The 22,476-nt window shown below is 38.5% G+C and overlaps 1 protein-coding gene across 1 annotated transcript in view; it reads left to right on the plus strand.

Annotated features, from left to right (window-relative positions):
* The first annotated feature begins 4,651 nt into the window (after window positions 1-4,651).
* The window catches only part of slc4a5a (solute carrier family 4 member 5a), a 29,903-nt gene continuing 12,078 nt past the window's right edge, over window positions 4,652-22,476 (plus strand). Inside the window, exons 1-12 of the mRNA XM_007573426.2 lie at window positions 4,652-7,404; window positions 9,021-9,233; window positions 12,516-12,645; window positions 14,047-14,207; window positions 15,273-15,425; window positions 16,532-16,660; window positions 17,266-17,321; window positions 19,406-19,563; window positions 19,654-19,741; window positions 21,203-21,357; window positions 21,608-21,736; window positions 22,133-22,307. Of these exons, the coding sequence (XP_007573488.1) occupies window positions 7,347-7,404; window positions 9,021-9,233; window positions 12,516-12,645; window positions 14,047-14,207; window positions 15,273-15,425; window positions 16,532-16,660; window positions 17,266-17,321; window positions 19,406-19,563; window positions 19,654-19,741; window positions 21,203-21,357; window positions 21,608-21,736; window positions 22,133-22,307 (1,605 nt within the window). The 5' untranslated portion in view covers window positions 4,652-7,346. The remainder of the gene's footprint in view (window positions 7,405-9,020; window positions 9,234-12,515; window positions 12,646-14,046; window positions 14,208-15,272; window positions 15,426-16,531; window positions 16,661-17,265; window positions 17,322-19,405; window positions 19,564-19,653; window positions 19,742-21,202; window positions 21,358-21,607; window positions 21,737-22,132; window positions 22,308-22,476) is intronic.

Consider the following 22,476-nt stretch of genomic DNA (forward strand, 5'->3'; position numbering starts at 1 on the left):
TTGCTATGTAGTCATTGAAAAGCCCAACATTGCTTCAATATATTATTTGGACTACAAAGTGGGTTTTTATGCTTGTCGAACTCTATCCTAATTTTATTTTTTTTTTGCCTGCAGTAAAGTGCTGGGATTTACTGCTTTATTAGGATGAGTAGGTTAGCATGAGTTGGTTAGGAGCTAAATAAACTGCAGGGGTTCTGAGTGCAATGAGTAACAGGAAGGCTGACGTAAAACTGGGATACAATGCAACATGACTGTTCTGACTACAAAAAACTATTGGACACATTTCTGACTAAGAACCACATGGAAGTGGCAAATAAGTTTTATTTTGAGTGAAAAGATTAGAATTGTGCCATTCGGACTGCCATGAAAAAGTTTGACATGGGTTACATATGGGCAAAAATACTTGGATTTACCTGCTGTGTGGAGTTAGCTATAGATCTATAATGGGCAGTATTAATTATAAATATTATAATTAATTTTTATTATTAAAAATTAATTATACTTAATTTATACTTAATTTTTATAATTAAAAATTAAGTATAAATTTTTAAGTATAAGAATACTTAATTTTTATAATTAAAAATTAAGTATAAAATTAAGTATAAGTATATTATAAGTATAAACTTATAAACTTATAATGAGCTCAGGTGATGCTCAGTTCCACCAGGTGTTTGCTAATTGCTGCTGGCTAGTCTGAAGGAGCTGAGTTGGGGAGTCACAGAAACTGCAGCACCAAGCAGGAGCTGTGCCTCGATGGCGGCGCTCGGTTCTCCCAGGCGTTTTGTGCAGTTGAATGGTTGCCACGGGAGATTAAAGGATTTCTCAAAGATGAAGGAATCAAAGCAACACTCCAGGTATGTTTTTGATTTATGAATAACATTCTAGCATGATCCGAAGCTAATGAAAAGTCAATTCTACATAATACTGCCCCTTTAACAAGTGATGTATTTCAAAACCTGACAGAATTATGCTAATTTTTATGTTACCGGGGGTTCTGTAAAAAAAAATAAAAAGAACACACACAACAAAAAAACAGCACATTCTGGGGTTTCATGCTACATAAAAGTTTAGAACTGTCCTTTGTTATTTTTGTGGGGGTTTTTTGTTGTTGTTTTTTACCATGAATGTCTCCCAGTGATTCTCTTCTAGAGAATATTTTAATTCTGTAAAAGATTATGGCAGTACGGCCCCGTGTGTATCAACCTGCTAGTGCAGCACAGTGAGAGATTTCCTATCTGTGGCCGTCAACTGAAACAGTGTCCTGCCTACAGCTCTCAGCTCTGCGCCGGCTTGCCCATTATTGACCTCATGATGAGAGCGATAGCCGGGCACAGAGGCACGCGGTGACAGAAAGGGCTGCTCCTCTGTGCTGACTTTATTCCACTCAATAGTTTGCTGGAGCTCCACTGGCGTGTTTTCACTGCTGCGACTCGATGAACATCAAAAGTCGTTTCTCCTCTCTGTCACTCAGGCTAACAACTAAACAAGGTAGGCTGGCACTTATTCCAAACTACTTTATTATTTTCTGTTTAGTGCTATTTGTTTGTTCTGTTTTCCTTAGCGACAGTCTTAGTTTGTTTATTCAGAAAGGGTTTCCAGTTTGGATTTAGGTCTTTTGGAGAATAGCACTAAAGAAAATCTAAATTCTTCTGGCATTTCTTTTGGTAAACTGCTAAGATTGACACAGATGAGGATAATATTCTTTAAGGTGGTTGATGTACAGCAGCCAGTCACAGGAACACACAAATGATATTGATATTTCTGAATGAAAATGAGTGACCTTACAGTACGAAAATAACCTTTTAGCCAATAGAAATGATGACTCAGCTTACACACTCTTTATTTGGTGAGATTTCTATTAAGGTTTTAACTGCTAAGAGACTCTTAACCAAAAATACATAAGTTATATAAATTATACATAAAGATATCCAGTCATAAAAAGAACAGATAAGGACTGTTTTGGGATCAAGTCAGGCAACCATATGCCATTGATTCATGTATCTCATAATTATACATCAGAGAAGAAAGAGGTCATACATAACTAATCAGATGTTTTATAAACTCAGATCAGCTTTAAAGTGCTTGCAAGCTAAGAAGTAGAACTTGACTTCTACCTCTTTTACAAACTTAGTTAAACCTGGAAACAAATTTAAAGGACTAGTTTGGTTTTTCTTTCTAACGTTTTTATTGTACTTCTCACTTCCCTTACCTTTAAACATCGGACACACCCACTGTTTTAACTTTGTTCTGCAATTTGAAACTACTCAAACTAAAAATATTTACATCGATAGGATACAAAGTGATGTTAGCTGGTATTTTACAACCACATTTTCACAAGACAACATTGTTCAGTTTACTGTTATTGAAGATTACTATTATTGAAATCAACTTTATATTTCAATAATAGTTGAATTATTAAATAATTGTTTCAACTCAAAAAACTTCTTAAGCGTAAGACCTTTCAGCTAACACTTTCAGTGGGTAACGCTTACTGACTAAGCTAATATAAAGTATATCTTTATGATTTAACTCATGTAAAAACACATCAGGCTTAACTTTCTCTGCTGGACACCACACTGGATGAATAAGACTAAATAAATATGTTTAGTCAAATTCTACTCATGATCTTTCGGTAAGATTTGTCTCCAAATTATGCTAAAACATGTTGCTAGGGGGTTTGAAATGCTAACATTAAAGCTAAAGCAATAATTTCTTTCAACCTCACGCATAATCTTTAACAGATTGTTGTGCAAGGCATTAAACTTTGTGAAAGTTTAGGTGAAGTTACATCAGAGAAAGCATTCTCTAACAATTATCAAGTTTTGTTGTAATTTCAGTTTCCCTGATTGCTTTTAGATGAGGTTAAAAGTGTAAAACACCACGCTGATCTTTCTAACAGGTTTCTCCAAAGTGTAAAAGCTTCAATTACTCAACAAATTAACCTGTTGTGCCTCGTGCGGATGTTTGGGAATACTTCCATGCTGGCAGGGCACATGACAGCGAGGTCTCGTGCTCCCATTCATACACCAGTGGGGATTATTTCCATATGGTGGAGGTGGTGGTGAGGGGGGCATTCGGAGGCAGGGCGAGCCCATCGATCAGCTTGTGATGGGGGGAGGGTGGGGTGGCCTGCAGCGCTCACTCCAGCTGCCCACTGGGTGTGAAGGACACTGATGTGACAGCACTAATTACAGAGGCAGGAAGCCAGAGCAACTACCCTCCACAGCAGCAGCTCAGACGGAGCTCTGCCAGGTCAGAACCAGCCGCTTCACAGCTCTCACCCCTCCAGGGTGGCGTTTCCAGCGTCCCATAGCCAAAACACAATGAGACACGCAGCTCTAACTCAAGGCATTCAAACCAAGCCTGTTAGCAGGAAAGAAACAAATGTGGGCTTGGTCCATAAATTATTTTGTGTTTAAAAAAAAATTAAAAGTTGATGACTTTTGTTTACATTTTTTCATACTGTTTGCATTCAAAACACATATTTTTGCTTTTTAAATGGTTTTCTTCTTGTCTTTGATTTAACTCCCCTTTTCTGATTTTCCTGGCCAGAACTTTACAGTTACGGTTAGAAGTTTACCTATACTCATGATGGGCATAAAAATAATTAATTGTGTTACTTTAATGGCGTGGGGATAAATGTTGCACAATACACAACTTTAATCACTTTTAAACATAAGAGTTGTGTGAGGAAGTTTGAATTTAAAGGGAGTTTTCTGCAATCATCACATGCTGAAAACCTTACAGGCATATGCCGTAAGGTTTTCCGTACATTTACGGAAAAAATTATAGTAAGAGATGCTGGTACCTCTGGAGCCTGGCATATGATTTAACTTAGCCAGGCCAAGATCTATTTCCGTACCTGTTACCAATAAAAAAATATTATTTTTTTAGCATCACAGAACTGGCCATTACTCAGGACAATGGGAAAGTTATCGAAACCTTTTTCATAACTTTTCTGAGATCCTTGGGCTTTCCCTTTGGTCTGTACATATACAAAAGTTGAGAAAGTTTTTCAGAGTAATTTCTAACCAGAAACGTTTGAGTGAGGCTATGTAACTACAAGCATGTGTCAGCTCTTTGCTGAAGTCTGGAAGACCTGATTCCTGAGAGGAAAGAACAATTTCTTCAGGAACAATCAAGGCAAATTCTGCCATGGAGTTGAAACTTACCTCTGTTCACATTGAGGCCTGTTTCTTTTCAAAGTGTCACCCTAGAAGCTCAAATCACATTTCAACCCTAACTGAATCATGCAGCTCCACACAATGACAAGCTCAGAGAAAGATTGATCTGCTTGGCTACAACAAAAAGAATTATGGAGAAGTCAAAGCGACACTTTCAGCCATAAGAACACTGAATCAAATGTGAAGCATGGTCAGGTTAGAATCATGCTGTGGATGAAAAGCTTCAGGGAGATTACCTTCAAATTCTTGAACTTTAACTAAGATTGTAGAAATTCCAAATGAAGCAGGCTAACCTTAAATATCTGCATTACCCTGGATCTGGACCTTGCCCCTGTAGACCGACATTACAAACAGGTGTGCACTCATAATTTAATCTGAACTCTATAAGTCTGTGATGAATTCAAATTAAAAAAAAAAAAAATCAAATTCAAAAATATTTTATGAACCCTAAAGGGAAATTAAATGTTCTTGTAACTCATTAATTTAGATTCTTCAAAGAGTTATTGTAGATGGAGATGGCTGATGGCAGAAAAGATCTCTTGTTGCAGTCTGTATTACAGCAAATCTAAAGAACCCTCTGACTGAAGATACTTTGTTTTCCCAAGATAGTGTGAAGGCGAAGGTCTGGGTTGCCATAATTTTCTTGATTTTATGAAGAATTCTTCTTTGCATCAGCATCTCCAGAGAAAAGAACCAGAACAGAATCAGCCTTCTTTATCAGATTGTTGAGTCTTTTTACATTACTGACTCTGATGCTGCTGATGATGAAGAGTGGTCAAATCCCAACAGAATTAGGTCAGAAGTGTGGTCAAGGTACAACGTATCGAGGGACATTTACCAAAATCTTAACAAAGATGTATGTATAAATTTGAGCCTGTATATATATTTTTATACTCTGTGTGAACAATCAGTTCAAACTTATGTGGCACATTATCATTTTTTCAAAAAACTGTTTTATGTTTTATTATCATCTATATTTGCTAGTTTCATCAGTAGAAAGCCATGTTGACTCAGTTGCAGTAAAATAATTTCAAATCATTACACCGCCACACCCGTGTTTCCCATTAGATCACATCACATCACTTCTGATCTGAAAAAAGAAAAATTCAGTTTTCAAAACCTTTCCTCCAACAGCCTCTCATCCGCAAACAGGTTTTACTGTTTTTGAAGAGCAGCATCTTGCTGTTTGTTTTCCTTCCATTCAGTGTCCTCTTGATGGTTGACTCACAGCCCTTAAGACCAGCCAAGGTGAGAGAGAGAGAGCATGGTAGTTTCTCAGAAGTAACCCTGGGTGGCTTTTGTTATCTCACAGAGTGCTACAGGTCCACCTTTTGGAGTGTTTTTGCTACCTGAACACTCCTGGAGAGTGTTACAATGATCACATACAGGCAATGTTTACACACAGGGAGCCAGTCAGTGGACTGAACAGAGAACACTTTTGCCTCCTGTTTTGATTGAGCCACAATTCTTTTTTTCTGAAATGGAAATGAACCATTTGAATATATTCAGTATAATAAGTGAAAAGAACAGTTCAGAGAACATTTAAATGAAAATAAAGATTTTATTTTCTCGACACCTCTACCAGCAGGAACATGGTGGCCTTATTCCTCGCTGGTGGCACTCAGTGTGTGAACTGGTGGCACGTGTGATACGTTACCATTGCATTTGTTTTAATTATGTGCATTCTTATTGACTTTCCCTCACTCCTAATTATTTTCCCATTGATCTGCATGGCAGTGCTGCAGCAAGCAGGTCAGTGAGCGAGAGATGCAGCTGGTGGTAATGCAGCCGGAGGTCATGTCCCAGATAAGGAGCTCTGACACGCACACACATGCACACACATGCACACACATGCACACACATGCACACTTTGCATTGACTTCCATTCATTTTTTCATTCATTTTTTCATTCATTTCTATAGCCTAACCCTAACCCTTACCTTAAACCTAGCCTAAACTCAATTCACTCCTAAACCTAACCCTAACCCAAAAACAACAAGGAGTGTTGGGTTCTTACAATGCAGTATTTGTTAGAGAAATGGGTCATGCAAGGTGAGAAATGCCAAAACACACACACGCATATCATTGAAAAAACACATGCCTATAAAGTTAAAAGCTTATGGATGACTCCGTCCCATTTCAAAATGACCACATACCATAACAGAAAGCAAGATTAATAGAGATCTAAATAAACAAGGCCACTAAACTCTTCCAGAAACTGGACAGTTAGATTAAAACGTGATTATCTTTCCAATATTACTCTGACCTGTGATCAGCCCAAATACTCTCACATGTTCTTACCAAGTGAGATTTCTTTTTTTTAATGCTTTTTTGTGCCTGTACAGGTTTTCTTAAGACATTCCAGCTTTCAGTACAGACTGGATTCTGAAACTCCTATAGAATTTAAGAATGGATCTTTTTAACACACAGTTCATATTCATTCATTACAATGCAACATTTTCTGTTTCTATTTCTTTTTCTTTGTTTTGATTTGAGTTCTTTTCTTTTCATTAATGTACAATACTGCACCATGTATTTTGTACTCTAATGTAAAATAAAATAAATCTCTACTTAAAAAAGGATAAAAAAAATAATCCCAAAGCAAGCAAAAAGCTAAACAGGTGTAGGCTTTTTTAAGTCCTTTGTTTAAGTGGGACTTGGAAAAGCACTAGCTGCATTTCCATTACAAATGTACACAAAACTTTGCTACTACTAATGTCGAAAAACACAATTTTGTAATTGTAGTGTTTCCATTCAATAAGAAGTGCAATTGAAATCACTCGTGACTACGTCTGTTCACGCGACAAGTCAATAAAACACAAGTCACTTCCCGTCGTCGTCTTCTTCGTGGTTTGCGTCAGTGGCATGACAGTTTTGCGAAATTAACCAATTTCGATATGGCTGGAATACAACCTCATTTTAGCACCAACACATTTTGTCGAAAACTGAGCGTTTCCTTCGAATTGGCGGGTTTCCATTAAGCAAATTCATTTTCTAAATATCAAATTGCGCAATTGTATGGTCAATAGAAACGCAGCTACTCTTCGGTTAGCCATGATGCTTTGTGTACATGGGTATTAAAAACCACAGCCACACCATGCTACTATATCTAAGGGTAAATCTACATGTGTGTAAAAAATATATATTTTTAAACTTGCCAGGATGGACCATGGAGACAGAGGGATGAGGGTGTCTGACCTTCGCTATGAGGAAGAGGATGGTGAGTTTGTCTCTATGTGTGTCGGTTAAGCCTGTGGTGGATAAATGGCCCTCTGCAAACATACAAGATGAAGTCCAAACCTCGAGTTTATCTGTTAAAATTGTGTTGAATGGGTTATTTCACAATGTAGTTTTAATTCTGAGACTGTGAGCAAGATTCATAATGTGAAGCATGTTATGTATTTCATATTGCCGATGCAGGGTTATGTACCTTTTATTGTCGAAACATCCTGAATTGCTGTGCGTCTCCCTGCTGTTCTGCCATTCGACCTGAAGTACTCTGGGAAATTAGTGTTACAGCAACATCTTAATTGGAAGCAGGCAATCTAACTCGCATCATTCACAGTTTTGGTGACGGGGATTACGTGAGTTATGAAACTGAGTCATGTTGAGTTCTAATAAAGACTAAAACTGATGTTGAAAACCAGATATAGGTTACATCATTCAAAACATAACATGCAAAAGAATTCTCCTAACAAGAAACACACAATGTCTGTGTTTTTCTTGTTTGTTTTTTTTGCTTTTTACCATATTTGGACATGTGGATATTTAAAATAAATCAAAACCTTCTGTAAAATAGTAAAAATGCTGCCTGGGGACAATAAATTGACTAGAATCACACACAGCTGTATCACATAAGGTACCAAAAACATAATTATTCACAATTTTAAAGGAGCTTTACTATATTTAAACCTTACACTTGCAGTTTGGTATGCTCCTAACTGTTGAGGTCAGAGTGAACACCATGTTGAGATCCAAAGAGCCTTGAGAAGGAAGATTGTTGCCTTTTATGTGCCTCGCAAGAGATTAAGTGAGGTCTAATTTCAAATCAGCCTTTCCACTGTATGGACAACAGTCTGCAAGCTGTGGATGTTAAAAACAACCACCAACATGTCTAATTCCAGCAGTTCACCCTGCAGGCTGGCCATAGGATGCTACAGTAAGGCTTAAAGTGTTGTCACTAAGCTTACAGCTGACTCTTATGTTTGACATTAAATGTGCCATCAGAAAGAGAGAAGAAGCTCAACATTCATCAGAGGAGAGAAAGGAGGAAAAAACATTACTTTCTAAAGGGAAAAAGAAACAACTGAACAAGTTTGCCTGGATTTATGTAATAATGTCCTTGTGAAGATGAGATGAGAATGAATTGAACAGGGGGAGCATGTGAGGCATGAACTCAAAATAAGAAACAAGAAAAGTACATGATAGCAACTGTAAGTTTGTCAACCAAGGACTGGTCCTGAGCCTAGTCAAAGTCCAGATCTGGATCTCTGGAATGAACATCTAAGTGGTAATCATGCTATTTACAAAGGCGTTGGTGTGTCCTAGCTTTTTTTTTTCCAGCTAGAAATCACATTTCTGTCTATATCTTTTCGTTATTAAGTAAAATATGGTTAATTGATGATGTTTAGCTGTGATCAAATCACTTCCTTTATTCAGTGTGACCCTTTTTTCAAACAGCCGTGCTTTATAAAACAGTTTGCAATTTTGCAGTTACAGTGTATGTGAAACATGACTGCACTTAAACATTTAATCAAGTGAAAACACTGGTAAGTTGTTACTTTATTTTTATGGCACAGTGTCAGATTCTAATCAACGAACCGGGTTCCTCCACAGACCATCAATCTGTCTACATCGGCGTCCCCGTGTCGCGTGGGTTACGCCGCAAACGGAGGCGACGGCGGTCGAGTCGAGAGGCTCAGGACATGGAGCGGGACAGACACTACAGCCACAACAGATACCAGGACCATGACCGCTACAGAGACATAGACATTGAGGAAGGACTTATGGACTCAGCTGAGCAGAGTCTACAAGACATCAACCGCACAAGTAAGAGCGATCAAACAAACAAGCCTCACAACAAAGCCCATCACAGTTACAAAGGCGGTTCATCCAGAAGGCAGGCCACAGGACGCTAAAATATATCTCCAATATACTTAAACTGTCACTGGACTCACAGCTGACTTACTCTTGCTGTAGACTTCCATTCAGGGAAGATGGAAGTCTATAATTCTGTAAAAATTAGTGCTAGTTCACCTTCCTACAAACAGCTACATTGTGCATATAGTATGTTCCCTGCTCAGACACAAATAGCAGAACTGATTATATCAGGGTAAAGTCTGCTTATACCTCCATCTGACCCTTCAAGCAATTTACGTGTACCAAAGGCCATATTTTGTAGAGTGTAATCCAGACTGTGTCAAACGATCCACACTATTTGAAAAACCTGTTCACCTCCTCGCCTGTGGCGGTGCTGCACCAGGAACTACTGAAAGATACGACATGAAAACTTCTGAAGAAGACGCTGAGTGCAACCTTTTTCTCCTAAAGATGTAAACAAAAATAGTGTAACAGTGGTAGAATGTCTCTGGTGAAAGACCACAAGCTGTTTCTCCTTGTGGCGCTAGACTCGCATGTTTGTTTTGGTTCTGTTTACCCATAATGCCCTGCGCTATAGTCCTCCTCCTGCTTTTGGAGCGGTCTCCGGTTTGCATACCATACCAGTTCACATTGACCGAACTGAGGCCGAAGTTTTTAAGTGGACCAGAGTTTGCTTTTTTGGTCCGCATTTGAGTTGAATTGAGCATTCACACCTCAAACCAAACCAACTGAACTACAGTTTGATTAAACCAGACTAAACAGAGCTGAATGCAGCCGCAGACAAAGCCACTCACAAAAGTAGTTGTGGCATTAGGATTGTGTGCTCCTTGCCTCCATGCTTTTCTGTTCAGTGTCTCCTCTTCTTCTAGTCGATCATGGAAGACACTCAGTCATGCTGACTCAGGGTCTTCCTGTTAAAACACAGTTATTCCTTCCCCCTGTTGCTACTTGCTTGCTCTGGATGGGAGTGGACTTAATAATGAAAAATATGATTAATACCTGCTTAAAGGTTGTTGTTTTCAAAAGGTACTTTTAATCTGACAAACAAGACTCCTCAGGACATATTGTAATTTACTGAATATGACAGTATTCCTTAAAATATACTTATGATACTTCTGATCCAACAAGCAGCAAAGGAAGCCACTAGAAAGATTGCACAGTCAGAAACCTGATGGATGATCTTCATACTGGTGCACTGAGACTATCTAAGGACATATTGTGTATAAGACATGGTAATGGAGATACTTTGCTGCTTCAGGGCCTAAATGACCAGCCATAATTATATATCATTATGTTTTTATTTAGACAACTTAATATGTTTCTACAAAAACTAATATGGATCAGTTGAGATAGTTAATGAATTATAGATGTCTTAGTCATAACAACTGACCAAACTGAACACATTTCTGGCATGTGGTTTATTTGAGCCACATGTAGCTTAACTGCAATAAAAACTGTCCTGTTTAGTTTTCTCTTCCGTAACAAACATATGATGTCCACTGATTCTTGCGTTTATTTCTGCAGCCCTTTTTGCGATTCATTTGTATTTCTTCCCTTTATTTACCTGCAGCAGGAGCTCAGTGTGTTTACTGAACTCAGCCAGCATTCAGGTGAAGTTTTCATTTTAATTAAAGACGGGCTTTTTGTCATGCTTTTGATATGATTTAACCCCCTTCTGGGCATTTTACAGTAAGCAGCAGGAGGCTGAGACACAGCCTGAGTGGGGATTGCGTCTTCTTTTGTCATAAACACGGCAGCAGATCGCTGTTGCTTTGGCTTTCAAATACTTGGGGGTAGGAGTGTTGGTGAATTGAGGGGTTTTATTTAGCAATTTTCAAAATGCATGTGGCGCAATAAGTGGTAAGACAATAGAGGTATTTGATCAGACAAACCCAATGCAAGCGGCAGCGTTTTAAAATGTTCTGCCTGTCGTACAAGAATGACATAAATATACAAAACAACCGTTAAAAAATTGTGAATTATTATTACTTTCTCCAGCTATGTGTCTCCTCTGAATAGATGAAACCTGTGATTGCAAACAAACTAAACAATTTTTAGTTTTTGTTCAATGGATTCTTTTTATTCACTTTCAGTTCATATTTTTAAATAACATGTCATATGAAATGATTTACAGTTTCTAGCTGTGTGTAAAGTTATTCAATGTTATTGATCCATCAAAGATTAAAAGGCTTGCAAAGTAATTAGGGGCATGTAGGTGAGTGCTACCAGGGCCAGATTACAGTTTACAGAGCAGCATAAATAAAAAAAGAAACTTGGAAATGTTTTTTTTTTTCTTTACTTTTCAAACTCAGAATTTTCTTGTTTTTCCTGGATTATTTCTGAGATTAATCTCAGAATTTCTCAGTTTTTTTTTTTTTTTTTTCTGGTAAGTATTAGAAATAGCTGCAAGCAAATTCCTTATAATTTCATCTGATGCACCTGAAAAATGACTGCAGCATGACTTTGAAATAAATACATAAATTTATTTATTTTTAAATAAATAAAAATAAAAAGTTCATGAACCCAAAGCCTGAGTGAGAAAGACAGGAAGAGGTAATTACATCTTTGTTAGAATTAGCTTAAGTTGGATGTAGGGCTCTGTGAGCATGAAACAACCTTCAATTGTGTTCTCTTTTCTGCAGGACCTTAATTGTGACAAAGTTAGGCATGGACTGTTTATGATGCATTAAAAACTTCCCTGCAAGTGAAGTACTGACTACAATTCATTTTAGAAAAATAATTCTACATTTCTTCTACGTAAAATGTAAACATTTTCTTAACAGTATCAGATCTACATAGTTATGTAGCATCATGAAAGGTTAATCGCTTAAATATATCCTCGATACGGTCACTGGATACAGAACAATTCACTGCGTTGATAACATTGTTCCACTGTCAGATTATTTCCAGCAGAATGTTTGTGTAACAGTATGACATGCTGGTTCATGGCTTCCTTGCACATGCCCTCCTGGACCCCTTTAATTCAACTTAATTCAGTTTTATTTATAAAGCACCAATTAACAACAAATGTCATCCCAAGGCAAGCAAGTCCAATTTACGTACAGAATTAAACAATCAAATCTACCCAATCATGTACACAGATTCAAATTCTATTGCAAACAGTTCAATCCTAGTTGAGCTACTAAAGCTTTCTATAAGCATATTAGAATAAATGAATGCTTTCTGACTGTTTTTTTAAACATCTTACATAAGTTATTTTCTGCGATGCAGTGTCTCCAGCAGCAGAGCGGCTACGCTACATCCTGAATGAAGACGACGACATGCCCACGCCAACGCTCTTCACAGAGATGGACACTTTGCAGCGAGAAGGTGACGAGCTGGAGTGGAAGGAGTCGGCCAGGTGTGTGTCCACGCCCAAAACACACATCATACACCCATCCACACACACAGTCGTGTTTTCATCACTTGTGGGGACTTCACATTGACTTCCATTAATTTCTACAGCCTAACTCTGACCCTTATCCTAACCCTATCCTTAACCATCTCATACTTAACCACTAACCCAAAAACAACAATTTGCCTCATGGGGACCAAGAAAATGTCCCCACAAGGAGCAATGGTTCCCATAACCCCAAATAGGTTCCCACAAGACTATAAAAACCTGGTAGACACAACACACATCTACACACACACATGCACACACAGGCACAGTGTTTGTTTATATTGAGGAGACAGGAAAGGGAGTTACTGATGAATCCAATTTCATTAAGAGGAAGCATGTTTCGTTCATAAAGGACATTCCTCTCATAATAATAAAAATTACGTTATTTATAAAATGCTTTTGAACAAAGTGCTGAACCGATGCAAGGAGATGAAAACCATAATAAAACAAATAAAATACAAAGGAAACGTCAATAAAATAAATAAAACTGTAAGTACAGGATAAAGACGCATGAGACACTGAACATTTTTTAAGTTAGCTTTAAAAATCTCCACAGAACAATCCTCACTGATGTCTTGTCACACAAAAAAGTGGCATGAAAGGAAAACCCATCTGCTTAGAGTTGGTCACTGTTCCATTGTGACATATTGATGATTCTAACTAGGACACTTGACAAAATGTAATGTCTGTTATTGGTTATCATAAATGTTGACTGTATGACATGTTGCTGATGTTTTCTGTGTTTTCATGATGTAAAGCACTCTGAACTGCTGTGTCAATCAAATAAACTTGCTTGATTGATTGGCAGTATTGACAGTGATAAAAGTGACAATAATAATTATTTATTATTCCTTTTTTAGGTAACTGTATATCTATGACTGCATCACAGAGCAATCAAAGCCCCCAAACAAAAATGCTGCTCTTGAAAAACATATCAATTTGTAAAATACTTCTTTATGACACCAATTACATAAAAGAGTCTGATATATATCACTAATTTGCACACAGTAACTGCACCTAATCATATTTTCAAATGTATTGACATTTATTTATACAAACAGTGGGGAAAAAAGGGAACATTATAAATTGGAATTTATCTTTGACAATGATAAATCAAAATTCTTATATTGATAAATGATAAACGATATGACAAATGCCCACCAGTACAAGACCATTTTGGCAGAGCAAAATATCCAAGAAGCTTGAAGAATGAACTGAGGTCACCCAAGCTGCCCTTTCAGTGGACTGATGCCTGCTGAGCAGAGGGAACCCAAACAGCACTTGTTGAAAACCTCAGTGCGTTTTAACATTTTGTCCTTTCCTGATTCACTTTTTCTTTTGATGCTTTTATATCTTCAGGTGGGTGAAGTTTGAGGAAAAGGTGGAGGAGGGAGGCGAGAGATGGAGTAAACCCCACGTGTCCACGCTGTCCCTGCACAGTCTTTTTGAGCTCAGGACTTGTCTCCAAACAGGGACGGTGCTGCTGGACCTGGACGGCTACTCGTTGCCTCAGATAGTTGGTGAGACGTCTCCCTGAAAGACGGGACAAAATCCCAAAAGTATATGTACATATCTATATCTATCCCTTGTGGTCTGTTATTGGTTGATGAATTGGCATATTGATGTTTCGTTGTTTGTTGTTTTGTAGCCAAACACATTCAAAATGTTCCTGTATAATATTTATTATTCATACTTTGTGTAATTTGTCTGAAAATATTCTCAGTCTTGCCTAAAAAGAAGTATTTTCTGTCCTAACCAAATCTAGCTAACGAGTGGAGCCTGTCAGTAAACGGGTTACTTGCTAGTAGCTATAACAGTATTTTTTTTTTATTTAGTTTTGTGCCATAAAATGGTACAATATGGCTTTAAAAGTTATATGTCAAACAAATATTATCAGAAAGAGCATTTGAAGTTAGAATAACTAAGTGTTGCTAAGATGTAGGATAAAAATGATCTATTTCAGCTCTTCCAACAGGGCCGGCCCAACGTCATTTGTGGGCTTAAGCAGAACTTGATGTGGGGCCTACCCTCCAGCTGTCAGTACAGATGTTTTGGAATGTGGTAAAAGGATGTAGAGCTAAAACTAATCAATTCTAGCAACTGCAACAGTAGCAAATAAAAGAAGCTTTTCCTGAGAGGGTGGCCCAGTCTCAGTACCTCATTTACCAACCAAGTGGTTTCAGCATAAATGTCAGCTGCAGACTTGCTGATAGTAGAGTACCTAATCCTAGTAATCAAGTTTTTAATATTATCTAAAAAGTTTTTCTTTCTATGACATCAGTTTGTTCTTGACCAGCCTTTCTTTTAATCCACCAAAACTCATAATGAGTTTTTAATTGAGTTCTTCTCTTTTCTGAGAGCTAGAAATCTTTTTTTCTGTGAAAACACCTTTTTGCGGCGGTGGGCTTTGATGGAGTGTCACCTTTCATAAGCATTCTGTTTTTCTGAAGCAGCAGTCAATCTCAAGGAGAGAAATCAGATGTTTTTGTGCTCTGAACACTGATTAATTCCTTCACCATCAAGACTTTGTATGTCTGAGTAAAAACCATTTATCACATGGGAACTGAACTCATGTGTCTGTGCAGATGACATAATTGAGAGACAGATAGAAGAGGGCATGTTATCACCTGAGCTCAGGGAGAAGATCAGCTTTGTGCTCTTGAGGAAACACCGGCATCAGACCAAGAAGCCGATTCACCGCTCACTGGCCGACATGGGCAAGTCCGGCTCCTCTGCAAGTGAGTGTTCATACTGGTACCACAAACTGCAGTCTGACTCAGCAAGGCCTGACTAAACCTTAACTTTACACAGGATAATGTTCTACTCTATATAAGCTATGATAATTAGGTTATCGTCACCAAAATTAAGCTTATTATTAAAGCAAAGATAAGCTAAATAAGCTACCCAAGATGACTAAAATACACAAAAATATGTTTTTGTGTATTTCTGGCCATAATGCCAGCTTTTGAGTTAACACTGAAATAGTGATTTTTTTTTTCCCTAAGTAATGTGTTCGTTCAGCTCTGTCACCAACAGTGTCTGCTCATCCTTAAAAGGTCTTGAATTCACTTACCTAAAATTAATGTCTTGAATTCATTTAAAAAATGTAAATATATTAGTCACAGGTCTTAAATTTTGTCGTGGCAGGGCTATCTAATCTCAGATATTTTATGTAAGTATTTTTATCAGGCAAAAGTTTGAGTCGTAGTGGTCGTAGGCATCTTCATCTTGAGTCCATTTTGCGGCTCAAGGCAGTTCAGGCTACCGGTAACAAGCTGCTAAAACTTTCATGCTAGCACCCAAATATTGCTAACTTGTTACCAGCTAGAAAGTAAGTATTAGCAGCTTGCTACTGCTAACTTTGACTGCTTGAGTCACATAGCTGGCTATTTAGCTAGCTAGAGAGCGATATGCCATTGAATGCCATTGAGGAGCACGTCTTTGGGTGACTTACAAGAGTCACAAAAAGACCCCAGAAGTTTCAGTTTTGGTTCCCTTGCATTTTATTTGTCCATCTTAAATTGTGTTTGTAATGGTCTGAAAAAGATCATTAAAACTCTTAAACTTGATTTGGTGAAACCTGCATAAACCCTGCAAAACATTTTGTGCAGAAAGTTACTATGCATATGTTTACCATGCTTGTTAAATGCGTCTGTGCTCTCCAGCAGCCAGCAGGGCTCACATCCTCCACAGGGGACACATTAATGTTTGATGAGTTAATTATCACTGTAACATTTCCCCATCTCATCAGGGCAAAGCACATGCTGCTCAGTAAATCAGACAACATCACCTTCAACTATTTAGCTGCTGCTTGCCTCTTTGTCTGCTTCCCCGCCGCTGTCAGGTCGGAGCGTACCGCCCAAAGGTGGAATGGGTCCGGGACCAGGTCCAGGTCAGGGTCAAGGGCCGAACTTTAACCGATCCACAGAAGATCTACGTGTTAAGCAGCAAGCTGCTAACTACGGACGCCTACGTGAGTGATGTTTTGCTACGATCAGCTTTTATTAGACTTTTTTTTCTTGAGTCCTAAAACATTAAAAAATTTTCAATTTCAGTTACAGCGCCTAGACTCAGAGTTACAGATTCTTGTAAAATGGGAGTAAATAAAGGAATGTAAATACTTTTGTAAGGCCCTGTTCTCCCTAATTTCACTCACAGTCCACGCTTACCAGTGGACTATGAATTAATCTTTAAAACATTTCAGGAATATGCCATTACTGTTAATAAATGTGTACACATGTCATGCAGAACAAGCTGCTAAAGCACAGCAGACCTTACTTTCCCTAGGAAGAGATCCAAAAGCAAAACGCTGCTGATGAAAAAGAACACGATGGTCAACCTCTCACTGAAAACATATTCTGTTAACTGATGGGACAAAAGGGTAACATTTTGAAATGTGTGCATCTTGTTACATCTAGCTTACAATTGTACTACACATAGTGTGTCCTCAGTGTTAAAATGTTTCCTTAATAGACTGTATTACTGCAAACCTCGCAGTTAACTTAAGTATTATGTAACAGAATGGGAAACTTAGACTTGAGTAGACTTGACTTTTCAGTGAGTGTTTTTCCCTTCCAGGTCATGCTCAGAGCAGAAGTATGAACGACATTGCCGACACTCCCAGCACAGACCAGGTGGGCTCCAACTGTGACTTCACAGACCAACCGCTATTGTGTAGAAATCCAATAATCACTAAATCCTGATATCTACCAAAAACATTTAGAGTTTATATTTCTTAATTGGTCTAATTTTTTGTTAGCTTACAAGCTATACTCAATTTGCTGCTTTGTATTATGGGAGAAATCACCCGTCTCTCGTCTCAGTTCCCTCATTGACAAATCTTTTTCCATTCCAATTATTGTAAAAAGCAGGATAGAAAGAGTGCAAACACACACAGAACCGATTCAATAACGCGACTTAAACCCAGAGAGACACACTGGGGCAGTTGCGGGGGTGTGCTGTTGTTGTGGGGATCAGGCTGCTGAGCTTTGAAACAGACAGGTCACGATTAGATGTCGCTCTCTGGGAGGGATGAGGTAGAAAAAAAAAACTGAATGAGGACAGAGTGCAATACAGGTTATGAGCGGTCTTTGTTAGCTCAGCCACAGGAACAAGGATTCTAGCGACCAGTGTTTAAAGTGGAGTTACAGTCGGACAGTCGGTCACATGCAACAATGGACAAGTAATTTTTTTTATTTTTTCCCCTGCTACTGTGTGTTTGTGTGTCTGCGCTACACTGTCAGTGTCAATATCGAGCCGAAGCGGGGAGGACCATGGATCTCATTGTCCGGTCCGCGTGCCTACTGCTCACATGTAGTTACAGATTGATGCTGTGGATTATTGGAAAAAGCTTCCGGGTTATTGAGCGTCTTTGAGCCTTTGCCCGATTTCCTGCCGCACCTTGACACGGAGCCAGGCAGGTCAGTCAGCCTGGACTGGCACGGCTCGCCCCGTCACAGCTGCGTCGCCCATCATTGTTTAACCTCATTCATTTGTTCTCAGAAAGCCACACAGGATGCTAGTTTGTCCCTGCTAAATGTAGAGAACGTCCACGAAAATAAGCGACTGATAAAAAATTGTTACTTTTGGGTTGTTATTTAGAGATCTGGTAACTGCAGCAGCATTAAAAACAACAGTTGACGACATTTTAAATTAACTTTTTTTTTTTGTTTAGTTCATATTTAGAAATCATAAAATCTAGAAGACATGACCTGCAGAGCTGACAAAAGTGTTCAGGTCCCTTGATGTTTCTCTGTAGCTGTGTTTCACCATTTTGAAATTGTGATGTTTCCGTTAAATAAGAGACACAATTAAAATCACACATGAATAAGTTTGATCAGGCATTAAAAATCATGCCACGCCATCATCCTCCAATTATTTTCTGTCATCGGTTCTGTAAACCTCTGTGAAGTGGAATAATAATTACACTGTTTTCAAAAGGTTTTACTAATAACACATTGAAAAGTGTGTCATACATTGTTAATTTGGATAAATCTATTTTGGCTACTTGGAACAAATTAACTCAATGTATTTAAGTGGGGCAGAGTACAAATGTGTGCCACTCATTTGATTTATTTTAAATATATACATGCATCACTTTTCTTTTACTTGATAACTGTGCACTAAGTCTTGATGGTTCATATTGTAAAATCCTGATAAAAAGTGAGAAATGACTATAAAGTGAGGAATGCCAGGGCGTGTGTAAGCCTGTCGCAATAAGCAGTTACTCAGTTAATCAGATGATGAATCAAAATGAGCTCAATAATTTACATTTGGATTATTAATATTTTTGTTTTTCTTCTCCCGCTTTGTTTATTGCTTTTGGTTGTTGTCTTTTATTTTGGATATTTAAAATATCACCCAGTTCCAGTTTTAAGTGTTCTTTACACAGTTACGGTTTATTGATTTTTGAAAGTGTGAACTTGCATTATTATGCCCTTATCAATATACACTTGAAAATTTTCTCAAAACATTATCGTTTATCACAACAATTGTTGGAACAATTTACCGCCTAGAAAATGTTGCTGTTGTGACAGGACTAGGTGTGTGAATACGCTTGAAAGACACTGTTAGCAAAGAAGGCTATAACACAGATTTAGTCATAAATAAATGTCACATGTTACACATGTTAACTTTAGAGACACAGGTCACATCATTGCTGCTACCTGACAGTTATACCTCAACACACTCCTACATTTTCCTTCCTTTTTTGCCACAGCTAAAAAACAAATTCATGAAGAAGATCCCTAGAGACGCCGAGGCATCCAACGTGTTAGTGGGTGAAGTGGACTTCCTGAACAAACCCTTCGTGGCCTTCGTCCGTCTGGCTCAGGCCACGACGCTCGGAGGGCTGACAGAAGTGCCAGTTCCCACCAGGTGAGTCAGCGCCATGCGTCCTCCTCTCCAGCCTCTGCAACGACGTCTGAACTGCCACCACATCCCTTACATGTGTTTTCCTGTCTGCAGATTCCTGTTTATTCTGTTGGGTCCCCAAGGAAAGGCCAAGTCTTATAATGAGATCGGCAGGGCTATAGCGACCCTAATGGTGGATGATGTAAGTGTCTGTCACTGTGTGAAAAAAATGCCTCTGTGGCATTCTGTCTTTGTTAGGCGGAGCAGTGCTGACAGTGACATTGTCTGAGAAGATCTATTATTATTTTCAGAAAAGACAGTGAGCTGCTGTTGAAAGCCAAATGTGCAGCATGTTCCTTTTCCTGATTGGTTGGCATCAATTAGATGTTTGACCAGAAGCCTCACTATGAGGCTTGCAAAAGTGGTAATATTGTTGTGTTTAAATATTGAGATTTTGGTTTGGTATTATTTCCATAAAATTCATTGTTAATCTTAAACCCATTTCAAATTTCTAAACTGTATGTAACTTTTATGAAAAATATATATTTTTTACATATTTGTTAAAAGTATCACCATATTGTGTCAGTATAATATGAGACATATAATCTATGAAAAGACGGATGTCCTCCACCTCCTCTCTGAGCTGTTACTGCTCTCTGAAGAAAAGCACCGCTCCCCACCGAAAACAACCAATCAAAGCCAGGAGGCGGGGCTTAATGATGCCAGTCACTCATGTACTTGCTACTAAATGTGACAATGGTGGAGAAACAACTTACTGTTACAGGAAAACCTTTTATCTGCTGTCATCAGTGACTATGCTAACTAGACTGAGCATTCACAACAGGCTCTGCTAGCTAAATCATAACAGACAGCAAGGAGGGGCAGCACCACATGGAAGGTAATTGACAGCGCTACGACCCGCTTCCTGGCTCTGATCAGTTGTTTTTGTTTGGGAGTGGTGCGTGTCTTCAGATGGCAGTAACAGTTCACAGAGGAGGTGGAGGAGATCCACCTAGCTATGACTGGTTGTTTCTAGTTAGCACTGGGAGAAGGCAGAGGAGAGTTTTTTTTTTTCTTCACAGATTGGTTGTCTTATTATACATTCATGACATGGTGACAGATTTAACAAATATGTAAAGCAAAAAATATATAAAAATTGCGTACTGAAGCTGTAAAAGCAGATTGCACAATGAAAACAAACTGGTTTTTTTCAGGTTTGGGAACATAAATAGCATGTTGTGAAAAAAATTGTATTTTATGGAAGGAAACTCATTTAATGAGGATGAAAGTGGGGTCTTGGTAATTAGACACCACTTATTAATGCGAAAACACGGAAACGTGAGAATAATAGTATGATTACTGTAAAACATCACAGGGATTTAACTCACACATCAGATTGTTCTGCAACTTTCAGACGAATCTCTGCCGTTTAATCGGTTTTGCAGACTAAAACGCATCAGATTGTATTTTTTTAATAACTTGCATCTACATCTGTAAGATTTTAGGTTTAATATTTTATTGTCATAATTTTAACATAAGCTGGGTTCAAGCAGCCTGTAAGTGTCATAAAACTTTTACTGTGACTTTTTTGGTTTGGTTTGAACATCTTACAAACAAAGTGAAGCCGTAAACCCTTCTCCTTTCCTCTCCCCTCCCCATCAAGCTTTTCAGTGATGTTGCCTACAAAGCCAGAGATCGGGAGGACCTGATAGCCGGCATAGATGAGTTTCTGGATGAAGTGATTGTGCTTCCACCTGGAGAATGGGATCCCAAAATCCGCATTGAGCCTCCAAAGAAAGTCACCACAGCTGACAAAAGGTTTGTGTTTTTCTAAGCTCAAGGAGCCGTGCTGAAATGCGTCTACAACCACTCACAATGTCAACCAAAGCCGCTTTGTCGTCCAAGACACAGACTTAGCGGCAAAACAGATTGTGCCATGCACAAAAACAGGAGATAAGAGCTTAATGATGGGTGTAATCACACCCTCCTGTCTGCAGCAATCAAAGTTTGTCATCACCATAAAGATCCTTTCAACTCTCCCATGTAATGTGTGTGTTTTTTTCTGCAGAAAGTCTGTGTTTTCCTTGAACGAGCTGGGACAGATGAACGGCACGGCTGGAAAAGGGGGGGGTCTCTCTGAGGATGAGGAGATGCCGGCGCCGCATGAACTGGGAGAGGAGCTGGCCTTCACTGGTCGGTAGGTGGTTGAACACAAACAGTCACTATCTGCAAGAAAATCAGAATTGTAATTGTCGTCACACAAATGATTTTGATACAAATCCCCAATAGAGATTTTAGCTGCCACTGTCAAACTGCAGTGTGGCACTGCAGCAAACGGTGGCCATTTTGGTGATCGTCCTGTAACCTGCGGGCTGAATCACATGAATCTTAAACAGGGTTTATTGTGTTGTTTTGCTCATGTTTACGTAGATATCAGTAAAAATTATATTGATGTAAACATAGATATCATGTTATGTTATCTATGTGAATTTCTGTGAATTTCAAGTGAATTCACAGAAAATTAAAGGCAGAAATGTTCTGTTCTGCACTTTAGTGTGTAGCATCCTAACCATTGAGTTCGTCGCTGTTTTAGTTTCTGCGGTGGCCTGTACCTGGACATAAAGCGGAAAATTCCGTTCCTGCCCAGCGATTTCTACGAGGGATTCCACATCCAGTCCATCTCCGCTGTGCTCTTCATCTACCTGGGCTGCATCACTAATGCCATCACCTTTGGCGGTCTCCTTGGAGACGCCACGGACAACTACCAGGTACCAAACAATCACACTCAGTGGAAACAACTTTTGTATTTATTTACTCATAATTCATGTATGAGCTGAAAACCTCTTATGCATAGAAATGAAATTTCTCATAACTTATCTGCATATTTTACTTTTCATATATTATGGAACATTTGCATGTAAATGTGTAAAATTCAAT

The sequence above is a fragment of the Poecilia formosa genome, unplaced genomic scaffold (assembly GCF_000485575.1).
Source record: "Poecilia formosa unplaced genomic scaffold, Poecilia_formosa-5.1.2 Scaffold329, whole genome shotgun sequence".
Classification (NCBI taxonomy): domain Eukaryota; kingdom Metazoa; phylum Chordata; class Actinopteri; order Cyprinodontiformes; family Poeciliidae; genus Poecilia; species Poecilia formosa.